Raw genomic sequence first — 22,739 nt, 5'->3', positions numbered from 1 at the left:
ACTTTGCTGAAGTCCGCAGGGCGCAGTGTGAGTATTGAGAATGGGCCTAAGTCTCTGTGCAACGCCATATTAGATGCCATGTTTCCTTGTACGGGAGCCCATGAGGACAAAATGCATTTACTGATTTGTAACAAACGGTTATAAAACTTTCGTCATTCTTAAATGTTGTTGTTTTACACATTTTCCTTCACTTGTTGCCAGTGAAGAAAGGGAGTCTGATGTTCTTGTTATTTTGCTAAAGTTTGCACTCCCCGGGTTTTTTTGACTCCAACTAGCTTCCGTTGATAAAGTCTTACTACAACACTAAAATACTGCTTGCTTGCAACAATTTTAAGTATCCACTGCCCCCTATCGCCAGGAAAAATACACACTGTCACTTTAAAAGGAGACTCACAGTTTTGGCTTTCATTTAGCACCCCCTTGTGTCCATTAATTAGAACCAAAAGCAAAACCTCTCTCTTTGCTGCCTGATCATCTTTTTCAAATTCAAATTCAAATTCAAAAATACTTTATTAATCCCAGAGGGAAATTTATTTTGACACTTTAGTCAAGGGGTATTCAATTCCGGGCCTGGAGGGCTGGTATCCAGCACCTTCTAGTGGTTTCTCTAATCAAACACACTTTGTTCAGTGGTTGAATCACCTCTGCACCAGCTCATCACCGGCTCAATAGAAGCATGTTAATTGCCTGCTGATTGAAATCAGGTGTGCTGAAATAGGGTTATAACTAAAACGTGCTGGATACCGGCCCTCCAGCACCCGAATTGCAAACCCCTACCTTAGTCTAACAGCGGAAATATCTCCCAGCCTTCCTTAGTGTCTACAGGAGTGAGTCATCTTATAATTAACTAATCTGATGTGTTCGTGATCTAAAACATGCAGGGAATGTGGTGGAAGCAGATTTGAACCGCAAGTTGTGAACAATTATGGTCGACCACAAATATCTGAAGATATTGCATATTCACATGCTGAATACCAGTTTGCACTCAGAAGGTCCCTAATCAGCTGTTATCCTGCTTACATGCATATCCTCAGGTTCAGTCTCTAAAGAACATCAGCCTACAGCAGTGATGAAGCTGGTGTGTGAGTGGCTAATAAAGTGTAAGAGCAAACAGGCAGAAAAAGGAGGAACAATGGGAGGAAGTAACAACAGGGAGGGGGCTACTGGTCACCCTGACCCCCTGGATATTGTTCTGCTGCCTACCAACACTTGAAGGATGGAAGGGAGGAGTGAAGGACATCTTAAGGAGAAGGAGGAGACCACAGCATGTTAGGTGATGGTTAAAAGAGAAGAGGAAAAAGGAAACAGCAAATAGGAAGAAGCCAAGTCATATGAAGTATGAAATGGTAGAAAAGACATGATGGTGACAGATTCACTTACAGGGTTTAGTAACTGCTGAGAGGACCTCAGGTCATAGAAAAAACTGGCAGCTGACAGACAAGGCTACCAAGGAAAAAAAAATAATTTCTACCCGCCCCCAGTGTCCCTCCACAGCCAAAGTCCTGCTCAGCAGCACGTACACATCCAGACAGAGGGGCCGACTGGTCTGCAATATCTCACCTCCAGACTCCTGCTTTGTCCACACACACCAGAGACCGGATATCTCCTTAGTCACCAGCCACTTTTTCCTTCTCCCCACTCAATCCCTCTGCTTCTTCCCTTGTGCCCCCTACGTGTCATGACAACTCAAAATGTCTTACTGGCACAAGCTTGAAGGAAACCACCTAAGAAATCGTTCAAAATTTGGCTAATTTGTCTGAGACTGTCACATTAGTCCTTTGTTGTTAAGGTGAGTCATCTCCTCAGTAGTTATGATCCAGTAAAAGCAATCGTATTAGTTTCATTATTACATAAAAGCCATCATTTTAAAAAGTGAGTGCTAAGTGTTATGTGGCAGACTTCTTCATCATATGTTAACATGACAGCTTGATGTGCAGTCACACCAGCTGTACAGAAACAGTAGCACCTACTGGACTACAGATGCCACCTCCCACCAAAGAAAGCATCAAGCTGGTATTAGGTATTAGTCAGCACATAAATCAAATGTAACACACAGCTGCTGATGTGTGGATAAGCACATTTTGGCTGGTATGATTCTAAATGCTGTAAGGGCCGAGCGCATCTACATTAAACATGTTTCGGTCACAATACAGATAATCTGGTGTTAATATAAAACCTACATCCTTCAGTGGGTGTCATGAAGAAAAGATGTGGGAAAAGATAAATCAACACTTGTAGGGTTTTAATAGCAGCTATTAGAATAATATTCTCAAAACAAGCAGACATTATGTTGTTAGGTGTTGAGCACTCATTTAGTTAACACATTTTCAGTGGTCCCTAGAAGGAACTAATGCCTTGTAAATCATACGGGGAGGGGGGTATCACCACACTTCAGCTGGAGGAAAAACTAGCTTCAGATGGCAGGATTTAGTCTTATTTCCTGATATTTGGACATCTCGCCTCTGATTGGCTAACAGTCACACGACTCTACCTCTCACTTTAGTTGCTTTGCAATGTTAATGCTTTATCTCCACAAATAACACGCCTAGAGAAGTTCTGCCATGTGGTGGAGTTGCTAATGCTAATGGTTAGCTTATACTAGTCAAGACGTTTGCTGCCGCTTCCTGGACTCTAATCCAACAACTGCCATCCACGTCACGAGCAAAGATGTGCGAGTCCATGAACATTCAGTGACAGTGTGAAGTACGAGTCCATGAACATTCAGTGACAGTGTGAAGTACGAGTCCATGAACATTCAGTGACAGTGTGAAGTACATCTGTGACTGCAATCAGACACAATCCCTTCACGACCCTGTCTTCAGCTGCCATTGACAAAAAAACATCAATGTAATCTGAGGAAAATACATAAAGATGCTTCACCGATTCTTCTTTAAGCAGTAGCTCAACAGGTTGAATGGGTTGTCCAATAACTGGAAGGTTGCAGGTTCGATCCCGGCTCCGGACAGAGAATTCTGCTGTTGTGTCCTTCAGCAAGACACTTAACCCACCTTGCCTGCTGGTCAGAGGGACCGGTGGCGCCTGTGCTCGGCAGCCTCGCCTCTGTCAGTACACCCCAGGGCAGCTGTGGCTACATCGTAGCTCATCCCCACCAGCGTGACTCTGTGTGTGTGAATGGATGAATGATACAATGTAGTGTAAAGCGCTTTGGAGTCCTCTGACTCTGAAAGGCGCTATACAAGTGCGGGTCATTCATAATTTATGTCTGCTGAGAGATATTTCATTCACCCTGTAATGGGCCATTTTAGCACATACTGCAGGGTTTCCCCCAGCGCTTTATAAGCCTGGCGGCCCGCCAGGCTTTGCTTGGCCACCCGCCAGGCTAAGCGTCATGCCCTGCCCCCCTCCCTGACCCTACTGAGTCCGCTGACATGCAACGAAACTAAAGCCCTCCATCAGCTGATACTGACGAGAAACAGCAGCGGAACGTGTGCAACCCCCCCCACCCCCACTGAGGAGCGCTGCTGGATGGAGCGCGTGAACCCCGGCTGACGGACGAATCCGCCAGGCTAAACTCATTTTCTGGGGGAAACCCTGTACTGGCTTAAGAAACAACATTAGTTTTAATCTGTAGAAGAAAAAACTGTTTATCTGCCTCAGTGACACACCTCGGGCCTTAGAAAACAAAAACAGGCTGAAAAAGGCTAGAGTAACAAACTGAAGAGGACACAAGGACAATCTATTAAAACAATCTTTACTTACCTAATCAATACTTGTACTATCAGCATACACTCTTCAGGATGAGTTTATTATTGATTTTTCTGGGTAAAACCTCACATAAAACATACATTACCTAAATGTTTTCAATGTGATGAACATCAACTTGATCACAACTCTTGGTGGCACCTGGGCTTAGAAGATTAGCCATATATGGTAAACGAAAACTTTGTAGGAATCAAATTTAATTAACTATAATCATTATAACCTGTTATTCCTATAAAATATAAAATAGACAACCAACTCATGGTTTTTGTGTCCATTTTATAATTATTTTCTACCCTCCATCTCCTACGTGGTGTGAATCCACAGATCAAATACTTGCCCTCTGACCCCTGAATGCTTCTGTCATTACAGCCTGACATCGGATGTGAGAGCAGGGTTATTGTGTGTGTAGGTTAACATTCCTGAGAGGCCACATGATGTCCGACAGAGTCTGAGAGCAAAGGGAGGAAGCGCGCGCACACACACACACACACACACACACACACACACACACACACACACACACACACACACACACACACACACACACACACACACACACACACAAGAATAGGTTTTATATATCCCAGGGCTATTTGGATGCCTATTCTAGCTCCAGGAAAAAGGGAAGTGACTGTTATTTTGAAGTGTGGAATACAGAGCCTGATTTTGGATGATGAAGTTTCACTATTACGTGGATGAAAGACAAAACGCTTGTAATTACAAAAAAAAAGCAGCGTTAGCCTATGCCCCCTATGGTTTAAAATAAAAGCCCAGTAGGTGGGATATTTTATCTACCTAACACTGATGCTTGCTAACGTCATTAAGAACAGGAAACTGTCATCGGCCTTGTTAGAATAAGAAACACCTCCACGAATAAAAACGGTAGATATTTAAGACAAACCTTCTTGGAGCCTGAAGCACAAAACTCACAGGACAGTAAGTGAGGAGGAGTAAGTAAAGCCTGCAAAATGGTGACAGGATGAAGATGGTCCCAGTAAGAAAAAGCATCTCTGACTTTCTGTCCTTGAGCTCACACACATTTGACTCTAAGTAACCTGACAAACTCCACAGACTCTCTTTTGCTTTTGAACAGAAACAACGTTCTGGGAACTGATGAACAAGCCACAGTGTAGCACAGCTTAGACCCATCTTAGCTGAGGCACCATTAAAGTTAAATAGTGAAGCTCAAGAGCCAGAAGGGGAAGGGAGGAGGAAGACACTGGAGCACCGTCACCGTGACAGCAGGGCAGGAAGAGAAAGAAAAACACCAAGAGAACTGAATAGTTTAAAAGTTATCACTCCAGTGTCTAACACCTTTACACTGCTGCTGAATCAAACACACACGCAGAGGTATGATGACATCAGGAAGCTGTTATTGTGTCTACCCTTTTGACTGCAGGACATGCAGAACTGAAAGAACTTGGATCCGTATTTAGTCACCACTCAGTGCTCCTGATGCAGATGTCAGTGAAACAATAAGCTGGTGTGTTCCTTTAAAACAGTCACAGTACAGTACTTATACATTACAATTAAAAAATCTAGCTAGATATATATAAATCTACTTATAACTTTGAGCTGTTTTTATTGTGAGTGAGTGTTAAACTCGGTCTTGATATTTGGGCTCAGGCTGTCTTGGGTTCCTGTAACCACTAGGTGGCGGTAAAATATTGCATTGTGAGTTCTTTGTAGAGCCACGTTACCACTGGGTGTCCTCAAAGATTTAAAATTAAAGACCCATTTCATTTCTTTATATGTATAAAAAGAAAATATTGTGTTTTGTTTAGCAATTGTTTCTGACAGGATATGTGTGTTTTCCCTGAATAAAAAAATATTAAAGATTTCTTTTCTAGAACTGTATTTCTTTATGTATTAATCCATGTATGGACTGCAGAGTGTCTATGCAAAGGAGACAGTGTCTTGATGTCCACACACTAAAAGCTTAGAGGCGCCTGTACTTCCTGTGCCCGATGAGAAGAGCTGTCCTTCCCCCTCACATACTCACCACCATCCAGAGACAGCATGAAGAACCCAGCTGCAGGAGCTTTGGGACCAACGCAGGACCAAAACATTCACCAGATTGTCTGCATTTCTAACTTTTTAGAGTTTGGTTTCCTTTTATAAAATTTCTAAATTAATATTTTTTCCTCAACAAATGTTAAGAATTTTTGCATCCCTTCATTTTTCTTTCAAATTAGTTTTGTTTGAATAAACTTTGTTAGATTTCTTTTAATCTAGTTTGAGTCATTACAACAACACTTAGCTTATCGTGTGGATTGACTGAAAAAAAAAATACATTTTTACCTATATGATAATTTAACCACATTAAACCTCATTTAACACTGATTTGAGCTCCACCTGATCACCAAAAGCTCCATCTTTCTACACCACTAGGGGTCACTCTCCAACAGCTAGAGAAAATCACAAAGTGACTCGTTTTGAAGTTAGTAGAGCCACATTCACATTTGTTTAAACATGAAAAGTTTGATTTCACACCAGAGTGGATTTAGTTTCACAACAAACACACACAACAAAAAAAATCTGTAACTTACAGAGCGCAGATGTGGCAGGAACCCTTCTAGGCTGTTCATGTCAATACTATCTTCTTCTGCAAACTTGTTTTTGCTCATGCTGAAAACGTGGATGAACACAGACAGATCCAGCAGATTTTATATGAATGTTACCACATCAATGAGATCAATAGGAGTGACCAAAATAACTTGCAGAGTCAAATCAAAGCTTTCTAATAAATGAACCTCTCACCCCTCTCTGTCGATGTGTGGCAGGTGCTTTGGCATCCCTCTGAATTGTTTCCTGTGAAAGTGACTGAAGTCCAGCTTCTCTGGCTGCACATCCCAGCCTGCACCTCTACAGCAGAATCACAGAGATACAGCCGTTTTTAGCAAAGAGCATCAAAATCACTGCAGAGGAATTTAAGATGGTCCAACATCTGCCTTCTTTACTCAGATGAGTTGGATTTAAACTAGAATAATATATGTGTTATAATATACGTGTTTATGGAATTTATCTTTGCTTTGAGCTGACAAGCTTGTGTTTGCCAGTGTAACTCTCTTGAAATAAAAAGTGAGTTTTCTCCAAGGGTAATGAGCATTAAGGATAATCTGTCCTATTTTTAATCACACAGACTTAATTAGAAGCTCAGAAATGACTTAAGTAAAATCATTTGTTGCCTGTGGGAGTGCAGAGATGCTCAGATCATCCCACTGATCTGACTGCAAGCTCAAATGTGCCAACGTGGCCAGATCTTGGGTAGGTGACGTTGTGTTACAGGCTACCATGGCTACCCAATCATCCTTTAATGCCACTGATGTCGATCTATTTTCCCTCAATCCAACCAATCAGCGCAAATTTTGGATTAAACGTGTTGAGTTGAAATCAGATGGATTTGTGGTCTTTGTTTTCAGAGTTTCTATGAAGTTTTTAATCCTTGAGTTCTCAGAACAGGCAGACTAGTTTATTTCTAGATGTGACTAAATAGATAAAAACTATCTTCAGCCCCCAAAAACCTAACTGTGTTTTTAAAACACAGAAGTTTTTTTTTTTTTTTTTTAGAATTTTTACACATGAAAATGTAATAATAATAAAATGTAGGCATCATCAAGCCTCAAGCTCTGAATAAAACAACTGAAAACCAAGGCAGGTAGAGAGCTGAAACAGTCTTTTATGATCTGTAACAATGTAAAGGGCACACAGGCTAAACAGATGAGACAACACGTTTGTCACATGATTCAGAAGCAATGTTTGGAAACATGAGGTACTCACCCACATGAATCCATTGTGTTTGCAGCCCATATGTCCGTCCCCAAGATGTCAAAAGAGACATCTCTGTTCCCATTCTAGGACAAAACACGGGAATCAGCATTTAGAAACTCCACACATCTTAAAAAAAAAATCACACCCTTGTTATTGATTTTAGATATTCCAGCAAGTGCTGCTGCATCAAAAATTAAAGCCACTGCATTTTCCTGCTCCCATTCCAACTTTTATTTTTGTTTTACTGACCATTGTATCTTTCAAAGATTAATGTTTTCCCCTTAAAAAAATATTCCTGAAGTAAAAATGAGTATAACGTCATGATTAGAAGCCACAAAATACACTTTGGTACCATGGCAGGGCCTTTGAACTGGTTGTTTCGGCCCCTGCTGCCGGAGCGAGAGCCAGATCCAGGTCTGGACCCTGAACTGGGCCTAGAACCAGTACTGCCGTTGCTGCTGTGTTCCCATTCATCCTGCAGCAACAAGAGCAAACAAGAAAAACACTGTTGAGTGAAGGAAACTTCATGAAACCGTAAAAGAAAAATCAAACACTATAAATGATAAGATGGTAAACATGGTCTGAATTAAAAATGACAGCTGGGACTTTTAAAAGTTGATAATCATCTGATAACACCTTCGGTTTCAGGCCCTTTATGCATTCTGAACCTTCCACTACAAAAAGTGTTTGCTCATTTAAAGCATCTTGCTACAAACTTAGTTTAATAGTAAAAATAGTCAGTGGAATTAAAATGTGAAAAAGCTTCTTAGTCAGTTTTAGGAAACACATTAAAACAGCAGCAGCTGGACTCAACACCACTCAAAGTGAAGAGCTGTGAAATGCCCAGGGCTGCTGTTACCACTCTCCTCTCATCATATGTTTAATATAAACAGTTAAAACACCAATTACTGTAGCAATTCAGGTAACATGAAGGTGGAGGGAGAATCAGGGCTAAAGAGCTCATTAAACTTTTGAATCTTAAATAGCTTTTACAAAGACGATATAACAGATGAGAGAAACTGCCACCAGGAGTCAGGCCATATAAAAATTTGTTTTTGTGCTTGGAAATAGAAAATGAACAAAATGAAGGCATATTTTCTAGACCACTAATGTATTTTGCCCTCATTCTATCTCACACATCAGTTTAGCTTTCAGGAGTTGAAATGCACGTCATTTAGGAGGCAAAAAATACAATTAAAATACCCGTCTCTAGTTAACCCCCTGACGCCGGTGATATAATAAGCCGTTTTGAAAATAATTTCGGCCAATGGCCGACATAGAAGAAATTGAATACATCAGCTCGACATATCGGCTGGCCTCTACAATAAAACATTCAAAGGAGAAACCGGATTCCAACTCAACACAAGAATTATAGAACATAGAATGGAGTGTGAGAAGGAAACAAGCCAAAGACACACGAGTAGCAAGACAAGAAGCAGAAAGCACAGTAAAGAAATCAGCCGTAATGGACCACTGCACAAGGGAGAATCATATAATGGACTGGGACAACACAAGGATCATAAACATGAAACAAAAAAATATAAAAGATGGATTAAAGAAGCCATAGAAATACGGAGATGTGGGCGCAGAACCATGAACAAAGACGATGGGGTCTACACATTAGATCATGCATGGAACTGCGTCATCGGTGAGGAGAGCGTGGGCAGCAGAGGGCGACACCGTCCTCTGCTGCCCGTGGATAAATGGAGAAGGAAGTGATGTTGCTTTTAGCAGCTAACTCTGATGAAGATCGCAGGAGTGGCTGAAACTGTCAGCATGGTAAAAAAAAAAACTTTCCTGTGTTTATGAGTCGACGCAAGAGCTCTCCGACGAGCTCGCAGAGGGTGACTGAGACAAATCCATCAAAAGTGACAGAGACAGCAAGCTTGTGATTGGTCAGGATGCCGTTTTCCTGTAATTTTGTCAACAGCACCGCCTATGCCCTCTCAAAAAGTAAAAATATCTAGCGGCAGACACAGAACAGATTGAAGAATGCATTGTGGAAAATGTCTGAAAATATGAACGTTTGTTCACCCGAGACTGAAGGAGTACAGAGATATGCAGCAAGCGTTTATTCATGGACGGAAAAAAGAAGAAACGTGAGTTTAAAGGTGTATGAGGGACTAATTTCTTCATGTTCAAAAGTCTCTGAAATACATTAAAATGATGTGAACACAATAGTAGATTGTAGTAGATAGTAGTAGGCACTATTGTGGACCGGATACGTGACTGTAATGGTGGCAGGATGCCTCAGAATAGCACTACGCCCTCTGTTGTCCTGATGTGGGGAATTGTTTTGCAACTATCCCCAGCTGACAGAGATGTCCGAGAGCAAGACGTCTCTGTCAATGCGTGTGTGTCTCTCACTCGCAGAGTTGACGGAGAAGTATAGATTAGGCTTTATTGCTGAAATGTCTCCCCAGCCTTCATTAGTTTCCACAGGATTGATTCATCACTAAATCAGCTGTGTTCATGATCTAAAACATGCGGAAAACATGATGGAAGCAAACTGCTGCGCCAAGTATGTCAGCTCCATTTTTTCCTAAGTCCAACAGATGGTGGCCACCAGTCTGAAGTTGCAAATGCGATTTTCTGGCCACAGGGGGCGGTGGGGGGTCTGAGTGACATTTTATTAACCTTCTAAAAGGTCACTTTCGCACATGCTGGCTCAAGACAAGGATTTTACAATATGAAAAATTTGTATAGTATGACTTTAAAACATGATAGTTGTGTTTTATCTGCTGTTGTTTATGACAGGAATAAAGCTACCTACCGGTTTTAAATCAGAAATTTTCATCAAAACTTACAGGTTTGGAGGAACCCCTTCCATGTGATGATGTCCAGCTACCATCTCTCTTGTCAATGTCATCTGTCCACTGGAACAAAATAAAATAACTTAATAAGATTTCTGACTTAGAACTTACATCAATGCCTTGAAGATGTGATTCACTGAGCAGTTTAAATAAAGTTTTACACACTCACATAATGTATTCTACAAGTTTAGCAAGTTACTCCATCTCCTTTAGATAATAATAGAAACAATAAAATAAAAATAGAATGTACATACATACATACATACATACATACATACATACATACATACATACATACATACATACATACATACATACATACATATATATATATATATATATATATGTATATATATCAGTGGTGGGCAGTCAGGGCCAGCAAAGCCTTCTCTGCTGGCCTAAACGTACTCAAAAACGTAAATGTATTTTTTTTTTATTTGGTAAATATTTTTAAATAAAAAATTTTTTTCACTGGTCTATTTTCTTTATATCCTATTATACCCACTTGGCTGCGCTGCTTCCAGTGTTACAATACCAAGGCTGGGTGTTATCCAATCAGATTTAAGCTAGCTTGTGTTTTCAGGCAGATTTTGTCTGCTCTAGGCCTTCAGAATCAATCGAGAAGCCCGCTGTCCGCTGTAAGTGAACAGAGACGATCTAGTTGCGATAGCCCATCAGCTCACGAGTCAGCTTGGCCCGGGCCAGCTAGCTGGCCTCACGCAAAAGTTGACATGAACGCATCCTGTGATTGGATAAGCAGTAGTTAGAACTTTTCTAGCGGCATGAAGCAAAATATCAAAACTAAACACAGAGATTTGTATCTATAGGCAGCTATCGGTGTATTTTTGAACGCATGATGGCTGAAAGAGGAGAAGGGACGGACTTGGTGGCAGATTTACTTGCCACACCATTTTCCAGACGGACCTTTCAAGAAAAAATGGATCTTGTGAGAACAGGTCGTCCGACTCCAATGCTAGCTGGCTTGTCCCAGCAGGGGAAAGGATTTGTTCGTCATTTTCAGGCAAGCAACTATGAACGGTACCCATGGCAAACAGCTTCAGAGAACCGCTGCAGGTTATTCTGCTGGGAATGCCTGTTGCTCGCATCAGATGGATTTGGTAGCATTAAAGCGCGTTAAAACGTACGCCAGAAACACGACCGGACAGACACGGCTTTCAGCATTAGCCTCCATGTCCATAGAAAAGGATCTACTCATGGACCTGAAGCGCACAGATAAAACTGTACAGAGCCACTGAGGTTTTCCTGAGGAAAGAAAGAAGGATGGATTTTATTTTCAAATGAGCAGGAGAGGAGGAGATCCATGCTGGACATTTATGGTGGTGAGTAGAAAGTATTTTTTAATTGTCATTTCATTTTGTTAATAATAAATGGTAACAAAATAAAATGGCTAAATGAAATAATTCTATGTGTTCTGTTTCTATGCAATTTATATTGTGTATGACGTGGTGTGTGCAGCTGCGCCAGCATGTTCAATTGTTTCGCGGTGCAATTTTCTCCAAAACAAATGCAAATAATGTGTTTGCTTTACTTATTTATTTTATTGTCTCATCTCTTAAACCCATCTTTCTTTTCTGAGATTTGACGGTATCCGTGGTCTTAGTTTCCTACTCTCAATTGGGAATGCAAGTTTGATTTTAAAGGCTCCGGAAACGACGTCTTGCCCAGCCACTGGTGTGTGTGTGTGTGTGTGTGTGTGTGTGTGTGTGTGTGTGTGTGTGTGTGTGTGTGTGTGTGTGTGTGTGTGTGTGTGTGTGTGTGTGTGTGTGTGTGTGAGAGAGAGAGAGAGAGAGAGAGAGAGAGAGAGAGAGAGAGAGAGAGAGGTTTCTCCAGCTGTGATGTCCTATTGATGGTATTTTAAGGTGTGTTAATTTAGATTGGACTGAATAGGAAATCACTGAAGGCCCAGGGGTGGAATGCACCGCCCGCCACTGATATATATATATATATATATATATATATATATATATATATATATATATATATATATATATATATATATATATATATATATTAGGGCTGCACGATATTAGGAAAACCTGCGGTATTCGATAACAGTGCTTAATATTGCGATATCGATATTACTCATGATAAATGAACAAATACTAAAGTATGCAGTGTTGATGTCGTCTGGCGTGTGACGTCTGCTCTGGGTTCAAAGCAAACAAAAACTAATGCATGAATTCCATGACAACATATTTATTGCAAAAATATGCAGCTGCACCTGCTACTGTATTAGCAGCAAAACAACAAACTGCATGCATGCAGTTTCTCAGTGACTTTAATACATCACCTCCACCATAAAACCTTTTCTGATGCTCCAAATACAGAAAAACATCCCTTACCAGGGTTTTTGAATAAATAAAATCAGAAAATAAGTTTAAATGTTAAATAATAGTTAACATCACTTAAATGCAACAGCAAATTCTCTCATTGCTACTGAACATTTTCTCCACTTATGTGGTTATAATATAAGGATGTTGCTGCAATTGGGAAGTGATCTGTGCTGGGCCAAACTAGGAGAAAATTAAGATTTTCTGAGGGAAAGAGAAAAACAATTGTCTACCTTTCAGAAGAGGAACTGGCAAAAAAAAAACTACATAGAAAATATGTGAAAACGTTTGTTTTTAACGCCAAATTGAACAAGTTTACCTAGATCTTAAAAAGCAGCTCAGATGATGAAATTGCAACTATGATTCTGATAGCAAGCTAACAAACTGAATATGCTCCTTGAACCGTCACCTTATCGTGGTGGAGGAGTTTGAGTGCCCTAATGATCCTAGGAGCTATGTTGTCTGGGGCACTTAGTGCCCCTGGTAGGGTCTCCCATGACAAATTGGTCTTACGTGAAGGGTGAGACAAAGAACGGTTCGAAGGATCTTTCATGGAGGTTAAAACGAAGAGTCGGAGTACCCGGCCCGGAGGGTTACCGGGGTCCCACCCTGGAGCCAGGCCTGGGGTTGGGGCCCGTGAGCGAGCGCCTGGTGGCCGGGCTTTCGCCCATGGGGCCCGGCCGGGCCCAGCCCGAACCGGATACATGGGCTCGTCCAACTGTGGACCCACCACCCGCAGGAGGAACATGAAGGGTCCGGTGCAATGCGAATCGGGTGGCAGACCAAGGCGGGAGCCTTGGCGGTCCAATCCCCGGACAAGAAAACTAGTTTTTGGGACATGGAACGTCACCTCGCTGGCGGGGAAGGAGCCGGAGCTTGTGGCAGAGGTTGAGCGGTACCGGCTAGATATAGTCGGACTCACCTCGACACATTGCATTGGCTCTGGAACCCGAGACCTGGAGAGGGGTTGGACACTCTACTTTGCTAGATTGCTCCGGGTGAGAGGCGGAGGGCTGGGGTTGGCTTTTTGTTAGCCCCGAGACTCTCTGCCTGTGTGTTGGGGTTTACCCCGGGGGACAAGAGGGTAGCTTCCTTGCGCCTTCGGGTCGGGGAACGGGTCCTGACTGTTGTTTGTGCTTATGGGCCAAATATCAGTTCAGAGTACCCACCCTTTTTGGAGTCCCTGGGACGAGTGGTAGATAGTGCTCCATCAGGGGACTCCATTGTCCTGCTGGGGGACTTCAATGCTCACGTGGGCAATGACAGCTTGACCTGGAGGGGTGTGATTGGGAGGAACGGCCCACCTAATCAGAACTCGAGCGGTGTTTTGTTATTGGACTTCTGTGCAAGCCGCAGTTTGGCCATAACGAACACCATGTTCGAACATAAGGATGCCCACCGGTACACTTGGTACCAGGGCAGCCTAGGTCACAGGTCGATGATAGATTTTGTAGTCGTATCATCTGACCTGCGGCCGTATGTTTTGGACACCCGAGTGAAGAGAGGGGCGGAGCTGTCAACTGATCACCACCTGGTGGTGAGTTGGATCAGATGGCAAGGGAACATGCCGCGTAGACCTGGCAGACCCAAACGCATAGTGAGGGTCTGCTGGGAACGCCTGGCAGAAGAACCTGTCAAGACGGTCTTCAACTCCCACCTCCGGCAGAGCTTTGACCACGTCCCGAGAGCAGTGGGGGACATTGAGTCCGAGTGGGCCTTGTTCCACTCTGCGATTGTCGAGGCGGCTGTTGCTAGCTGTGGTCGTAAGGTGGCCGGTGCCAGTCGTGGTGGCAACCCCGCACCCGCTGGTGGACACCATTGGTTCGGGGAGCCGTCAGGCTGAAGAAGGAGGCCTACAGGGCGTGGCTGGTCTGTGGGTCTCCGGAGGCAGCAGACAGGTACCGGATAGCCAAGCGGGGTGCAGCAGTGGCAGTTGCCGAGGCAAAATCTCGGGCGTGGGAGGAGTTTGGTGAGGCCATGGAGAAAGACTATCGATCGGCTCCAAAGAGGTTCTGGCAAACTGTCCGGCGCCTCAGGAGAGGAAGGCAGCAACTCGCTCACACTGTTTACAGTGGGGATGGGGAGCTGCTGACGTCAACTGAGGCTATAGTCGGACGGTGGAAGGAATACTTTGAGGAGCTCCTCAATCCCACCAATGCGCATTCCGAGGAGGAACCAGAGCTGGGAGGCCTGGGGATGGACTGTCCGATCTCGGGGGCAGAAGTTGCTGAGGTAGTCAAACAACTTCACAGCGGCGGAGCCCCGGGGGCTGATGAGGTTCGTCCTGGGTATCTCAAGGCTATGGATGTTGTAGGGCTGTCATGGTTGACACGTCTCTACAACATTGCGTGGTCATCGGGGGCAGTTCCTAGGGAGTGGCAGACCGGGGTGGTGGTCCCCATCTTTAAGAAGGGTGACCTGAGGGTGTGTTCCAACTATAGGGGGATCACACTCCTCAGCCTCCCTGGAAAGGTCTACTCCAAGGTACTGGAGAGGAGGGTCCGATCGATAGTTGAATCTCAGATAGAGGAGGAGCAATGTGGTTTTCGTCCTGGCCGTGGAACTGTGGACCAGCTCTATACCCTTGCAAGGGTGATGGAGGGGGCATGGGAGTTTGCCCAACCAATCCACATGTGCTTTGTGGATTTGGAGAAGGCTTATGACCGTGTCCCCAGGGGCACCCTGTGGGGGACGCTCCAGGAGTATGGGGTGGGTGGCTTTCTGTTAAGGGCCATTCAGTCCCTTTACCAGAGGAGCGTGAGTTTGGTCCGCATAGCCGGTAGTAAGTCGGACCTGTTCCCAGTGAGGGTTGGACTCCGCCAGGGCTGCCCTTTGTCACCGGTTCTGTTCATCACTTTTATGGACAGAATTTCTAGACGCAGCCGTGGTGTGGAGTGTGTCGAGTTTGGTGGCAGGAGAATCTCGTCTCTGCTTTTTGCGGATGATGTGGTCCTCCTAGCTTCATCCAGCTCTGACCTTCAGCTCTTGCTGGGTAGGTTCGCGGCCGAATGTGAAGCGGCTGGGATGAGGATCAGCACCTCCAAATCTGAGACCATGGTTCTCGACCGGAAAAGGGTGGCTTGCCACCTCCGGGTCGGGGGAGAGGTCCTACCTCAAGTGGAGGAGTTTAAGTATCTCGGGGTCTTGTTCACGAGTGAGGGTAGGAGGGATCGGGAGATCGACAGGCGGATTGGTTCGGCGTCTGCAGTGATGCGGACGCTGAGCCGATCTGTCGTGGGGAAGAGGGAGCTGAGCCAGAAAGCCAGGCTCTCGATTTACCGGTCGATCTACGTCCCAATCCTCACCTATGGTCATGAGCTTTGGGTAATGACCGAAAGAACGAGATCGCGGATACAAGCGGCCGAAATGAGTTTCCTCCGTAGGGTGGCCGGGCTCAGCCTTAGAGATAGGGTGAGGAGCTCGGACATTCGGGAGGGACTCGGAGTAGAACCGCTGCTCCTCCGGATCGAAAGGAGCCAGTTGAGGTGGTTTGGGCATCTGGTCAGGATGCCTCCTGGACGCCTCCCCGGGGAGGTGTTTCGGGCATGTCCTGCCGGCAGAAGGCCCCCGGGTCGACCCAGGACACGTTGGAGAGGTTACATCTCCAATCTGGTCCGGGAACGCCTTGGGGTCCTGCCGGAGGAGCTGGTGGACAAGGCCGGGGAGAGGACGGCCTGGAGCTCCCTAGTTGGGATGCTGCCCCCGCGACCCGGACCCGGATAAGCGGAGGAAGACGACGAAGCAAATCAACTATCCTGATTAACAAGGTTATAAAAGCTCATAAATGAAAAATCACTTTGATGTGTGGGGGAACTTTTCCAGGCCTTCTTTAGCAGGGTGGGACTGGGAGGAGAGTGCTGTAGCCTTTTAGCTGGAAGCTAACCGGAGCCACCACCCGGTGGAACACTAGCGACATGGACGGAGGTGGGTTGGTTCACCGGCACGTGTCGGAGCCAGCCCGGTTATTATCAGCTGCTTAACGACACCGAGCAGACTAGCGTTCACGTTTGAAAGCAGCGCTGATTTCAGAAACATCAGCACAAAGTGCGTTTGTTGCTCTGAGCCAGCATGACGAACAAGGGAACGGCTCCGCTAACTCAGTTCGGGTTAGGGCTGTAGCGAAGCCTCGACGAAGTCGACGTCTCGATTCTAAAAATTTGTCGACGTCAGATCCGGAAGTCGACGCACCGCGCCCACTTGTTGCATCCCCAGGAGTTTGTAAATAGAGGAGGAATCTGCCTGTTTTTCCTCCAGTTCGCCCTCTTCTCCGCCTTCACTAACATCTCCGCCAAATACCGAAGACCCGGAACAACGTCCGTCCACTACTAGATTATTTTCCTGTTTTGCCCGCCTTCGTCTCCCGGCAACAGACAACAACTTCCGGGGTCAGATGCGCTGCTTCGTGTCTATCGCAGATGTAGAAAATCACCGGGAGCGCTTCTCCCTTCATTAAGGAGCTTCTTTCAGACACGAGGAGAGCTGTTTTGGTGGTAGCAGTCTCTCCTCCATGCTGGTCTGTTTGCTGCTGGGTGTTTTTGGTTTATTTAAACTTGGTAACTTGAACTTAATGTTGGTAAAGCTACTGTTAGCATCTTCGCTAACAGCTTCTTGCGTTGGGATAAGCTGTTACGTTTTGGTTTAGAGTTCATCTTTTTTGTGGTGTAGATCTCCCTTTTATTACATTTAGAGTGTTGTGGGTTTTCGGTTTAGTGTAAAATATCACCTGAGTTTGGTTTAACCCGTAAGACCACTCGCCTCACGCACATAAGTGACCAAAACAAAGCAGCATGGAGACACTCCATCTTCTACCACCTCTCAGGCAGCAGCCTGCACTCCCAAGTTCTACACGTCACCAGAACATAACCAAACAACACAATAAACGCAGTGGTATACAAAATGGAAGGCCTGTAGTGTTTATTCTCTTACAGTAAGAATTTATCAATTTTTTTGAGGAATTTATTTGAGATTTTCTGGTTTTTGTTAATTGTGCAATAGAAAAATAATCATTAGATTAATTTTCTAAATAGTCATTAGAATAGTCGACTATTCGATAAAATAATCGTCAGAATAATCGTTTTAAAAATAATCGTTTACCCCCAGCCCTAGTTCGGCTGTTGCTTTCCATCCTTAAGGGTCTACGTAGGGGGCGGGCGTATTACGTGAACGGACCCATCTGATTGGCCGCATATCAGAAGGGCTACATTTGATTGGTCAAATAATACTTCCGTGTAAAAAAGAGCTGGTTTACAAAAAGGTGCTGTTTGACACGGATGGAAATGTTTGAACCAAACATTTATTGCCACTTTTGACGTGCTTTGCGATGGGCCTATCGCATGTCCTGTTATCGCGATGATGATAATTTTTCGATATATTGTGCAGCCCTAATATATATATATATATATATACATACACATACATATATATATATATATACATACACATACATATATATATATATACATACACATACATATATATATATACATACACATACATGTATATATATATACATACATATATATATACAATGTGGGTATTTGTTTCAGAGAAGGTTGCTGTAAACAGATACGAGAGAGCTCAGGTTAAAGGTTGAGGCTCTGACCTGTGGCACTTTGCCACCGTCGTCCTGGTCCACGTCTCCGTCTGCCTTGTCTTCCAGAATCCCCTGCACCTGATACTCTAGCACGTAACTGTCAATGAAGCGCTCCAGCTCTTCGATCTCCTGCGAGCGTGTGCTTCCTGCCTCGGACGACGCAGAGGCCACCGAGGAGTTCTCCATGGTAACCGCTGCAGCGACTGGAGGAGGAGGGGATAGGAAAGTGGCCTGTGCAGAATTAAGATACAGAGAGAATGAGAAGTGAGATGAAACAGCTCTTATGTTACCTGAGGTGGGGCTACAGCCAGATCACTCAGAACTTTTGAAAAGCCTCCAACCTTTTCTGGTGTGTCCGCTCACACACCTCTCCATGCCTACCTGTTTGTATTTCTATTACCACCTTCCTCTCACTGTGTTTCTCCTGTCAGATTTGTGTGATCACCTGACCCCTGACCAACAGCGAAGCGGCTTCCCGCCTGCCTGTCTGTTGCGGCTAATCTCCTTTACATCATGGCTTGATCGCCAGCCATGTAAAGAGGATTTATGGCTGGAGCAGGCAGAATGCTATCTGCTGAGCCCTGGGAACTTGCTGGTGAGTCCTCTGCATGTGCAGCCGACAAGTCAGCCACACAGAAAGTAAGCTTTTGTTTTGATTCAGGCTGCAGGACTGTAAACGTTCACCTTTTAATGAAGTGATATGCCCTGAACGCTTTCCAAAATGGACTTTAACAAATGATTAGATTTCAGTAGACTACAGCGTAAGAACGTCAAGACATCAAAGACGCAACACATCAAATATCAACAACACACAAATGTGAGTTACAATAAAAGGGTAGCTTTTAGTTTTAACTTTCTCCCACTAAAGAAATGGTTTTCACATCTAGAGGTCAACATGTTCTAAAGTAATCCGTAATCTGACCTTAAGTCTGAACTCTAATCCATCTCTGTCAATATCGTAGCATAATCCATTCACACTTTACAGTCGGGCCTGGCGACTAGCAGAAATGGCTGCGGAACATTTAACAGAAAACAAAGTTTTTACCAAAAGAGAAGCTAAACTACTCAAAGCAGGAGTGATGAAAGAGCACAGTATTTAACAGCCTAAGCAAATGATGTTTTGTAAAAAAACAAATAAACGCAGAAGTGAAAGGTGTTAAAGTCCTAAGTTGTGGTGTCCTCAGACACATCTGTCTTTTAATTGGCTAGAGTGCTAAATTTAGGTAAAATGTAAATGTTTTAACTACAGTATTTGATAAATGTGTGTTATAACACCAAATAATTAATATAACATCACAACTACAGTAATTTCTGATTTGTGTGATGTTTTCTGCATGGATAAGTACAATAACACTGTCATTGTAATGAGTCTTTAAAAATGATAAACAATGGTGGTTTGTGCCTGCAAGCTGTAGTCCCAGACAAAAAAAGTATTAATTGAAATATTGTGACGCAACGTTGAGGCTACAGGTGAAACTTGCTGTGTTTGCCTCAAATTCCATTTTTGGCTCTTTTGACCTTGCTGACGATTTCGTTTGTGGCTGCAAACATCCTCAGAGCTGACGCTGATGGTGGCATCACTTCCTACTCTGCTTATCCGCAGGCAGCAGAGGATGTTGTCGCCCTCTGCTGCCCGCTCTCCCCTCTCCGATGATGCAGTCCCATGCGCGATCCAATGAGTAAACTCCATCGTCTCTGTTCATGGTCCCACATCCACGTCTCCTTATCTCTATAGCTTCCTTTATCCATCTTTTGTATTTCTGTTATTCGGTGTTTATGATCCTTGTGTTGTCCCAGTCCACTATATGGTTTTCTCTTGTGCAGTGATCTGACTTCTTTATTGTACTTTCTGCTTCTTGTTTTGCTGCTCTTGTGTGTCTTCGACTCGTTTTTTTCTCACTGCATCATCGGAGAGGGGAGAGCGGGCAGCAGAGGGCGACAACGTCCTCTGCTGCCCGCGGATAAGCAGAGTAGGAAGTGATGCCACCATCAGCGTCAGCTCTGAGGATGTTTGCAGGCGCAAACGAAACCATCAGCAAGGTAAAGACAAATCTTATTTGTGTTTTAAAAAAGAACAAAAAATGGAATATGGTGCAAACATTCATTTATTTCAGTAATTCTACTTAAAATAAAAACTAATTAGATAAAACCAGATACTTCAAGTAGGGCTGCAACAAACGATTATTTGGATAATCGATTAATCGGATGGGGTCTCGACACGATTAATCGATTAATCGGATTACATGGGGAAATTTTTAAAAACTGCTAGGGAAACGTTATTTCTCTCCTTCCTTCACTTTATTTAACACAACATTATTAGAAAACAGTTCAATAGCAGAAAAACAACATGCCATCACCTAAATTGTCTTATAAGGTGTATAGACAGAGACCCTAAGCTACATCTATCTGTGACCTAAAATGCTTGGTCCAAGTTAAACAGCTTAAGGGCAATTCTCATCTGTTTTGTTTGATCTCATCTGTTGACATTTATTTTAAATGTAATTAAACATAGGCTGTGAATTAATCAAAATAGATCACTATTTCCAAAAATGACTGAAAAAATACCAAATAAAACAAAAGTAAATGAATGCCATCCTCCTTGTGATGATGCCCTGGGCAACTGCCATAAAGTCACATCAAGAAATGCTGCTGATCATTCCAATGATCCCAAATAGACTCACATTAGGCCACATGAAAGCAACTGAACCCAAAAATATATTAACCAGTATATAACTGCACTCTCACACAACACGCCTGCAGCAACAGTTAGGACTCCTCCCTCCCTTTTAAAAGCGTTTTTGCTTCCGAGGACATTGTGGTTGTAAAACCACACGCTAGTAGTCTGGCCCCGGTGTATCAACCAGTTTCTGCGGGAATGTGACGGCGGAACCAGGGCCAGATTAACACTTTGTTGTACCCTGGGCAACAATATTCAAGGGCTCCATCATCACGACCCGAGGATCACCATAATGTGGTCACATACAGAATATTTTACTGTAATATGCAGTAAATATACTCAATACTTGAATGCCTGACAACACGTAACCCGCCCAGAGTAACCTTTGACCCACCTCGTGTGGACTGACCAGTGAGGAGAGGGTCTTAACTTGAGGCCCTCTCTTCATTGGTCAGTCTGCATGAGACTGACTCTCAACTGACGTTCAAAGTCGTAGGCAGCGAAGCGTCTCTGTGCAGCGCAAAAGCCCGGGTGGACAGGTTGTTTAATATAGGGTGATCATATTTCCATTTCCAAACAAGAGGACAGGGGATCTGTGCCTATGACATCACACTATGGCAACGCCACACAAACCATGTTGGGACCCATTTTTTGTAAGAACTAAATTAATATCAGATTCTACCAGTAAAAGGGCTCTAAAACAATTCATATGTAAATATTTTGCATATTTAATGCAAAATCTAATTTTTATGCTTTAGTGCTGCAACAAGGTTTTATTAATAATAAATTATTATACCTTTTGTTTTACTACAGCATTGGTAAGCTTCCTGTGCACAGATTATTAAGGATGCTTGTTTCAGCTGTGAGATTAGACGATAGGATCAATGAAAAAATAAGTTGTCACACACTCCATGGAAACTTTCAGAGAATCCACAAATAGTGGCTTTCAAATTGTTTTGTTACTTTTTGCAAGTTTAGAAAAGAAGCAGATGAGACAGCATGTCTGATAATTTAGTTTTTCATCTGATAATATTAGAACATGTCAGTAATGTCTGAGGGGATTTTATAAACGCTGTATAACTAACACTACTGGAGAGGGTATGAATTACACAGAGGCTTCTGGGGAGCCCAGTTATGGGGGGGGGGGGGGGGGGCATTTTGCCTTGGCCCCCAAAATGTCTTGAAACGGCCCTGGGTGTGTGACTGAGTTTTGAAGGTGATCTGAATTGTATCAGATGTATAAATATGACATGTGTATAACTTATTGTTTTTTACTGGTAAAAACGTGTAGTGGAGATAAATCTACCTACATTTTACTGTGTTTTCTTGTTTTTATTTAACTATTTTCCTGTCCTGTCTGTCTCTCATCTTCCTGCATCTCCTCATAATTCTCCAGAAAATCTGTTGCCTGGATTCTTACCTTTTCACCTCATCAGTTACTTTTGAGCAGATCAAAGAGATCTCCTGACCGCAAAGCGCAGAGCGCGTTTTCGATGCTGCGTGCGGAGCTCATCACCACAGCACAGGTGATGAGCTCCGCAGTAGCGCGCTTCAGGCACAAATAAGACAGAAAATAGAGAACATGTGCAGACAAGAATGATCGTGTGCTAATTATAGTTTTTTGGTTTTGCCACTGAGAATGGACCGTGCGCTGGAAGCAGCTGCCTGGATCGCTGCGCAACAATGCGGAACCAGTTCGCAGCAGCGCAAGTCTGCAGGCTCTCCCTCGCGCTGATCTGCCGGCTCTCCCTCGCGCTGATCTGCCGGCTCTCCCTCGCGCTGATCTGCCGGCTCTCCCTCGCGTTGATCTG

General features: G+C 43.8%; 1 protein-coding gene across 3 annotated transcripts in view; it reads right to left on the bottom strand.

Moving 5' to 3' along the window:
* The window catches only part of ctif (CBP80/20-dependent translation initiation factor), an 87,205-nt gene that overhangs the window by 44,972 nt on the left and 19,494 nt on the right, over positions 1-22,739 (bottom strand). For all 3 annotated transcript variants that reach the window (XM_070552366.1, XM_070552365.1, XM_070552367.1), the window contains 6 exons: positions 18,261-18,482; positions 10,302-10,370; positions 7,847-7,969; positions 7,504-7,577; positions 6,484-6,588; positions 6,273-6,351 (listed from right to left, as the gene is read on the bottom strand). In XM_070552366.1, the coding sequence (XP_070408467.1) occupies positions 6,273-6,351; positions 6,484-6,588; positions 7,504-7,577; positions 7,847-7,969; positions 10,302-10,370; positions 18,261-18,437 (627 nt within the window). In that variant the 5' untranslated portion in view covers positions 18,438-18,482. The remainder of the gene's footprint in view (positions 1-6,272; positions 6,352-6,483; positions 6,589-7,503; positions 7,578-7,846; positions 7,970-10,301; positions 10,371-18,260; positions 18,483-22,739) is intronic.

The sequence above is a fragment of the Nothobranchius furzeri genome, chromosome 6 (genome assembly GCF_043380555.1).
Source record: "Nothobranchius furzeri strain GRZ-AD chromosome 6, NfurGRZ-RIMD1, whole genome shotgun sequence".
In the NCBI taxonomy this organism is placed as follows: Eukaryota; Metazoa; Chordata; class Actinopteri; order Cyprinodontiformes; family Nothobranchiidae; genus Nothobranchius; species Nothobranchius furzeri.
The sequence above is the reverse complement of the archived record's forward strand: the minus strand, read 5'-3'. Positions and strand labels throughout refer to the sequence as shown.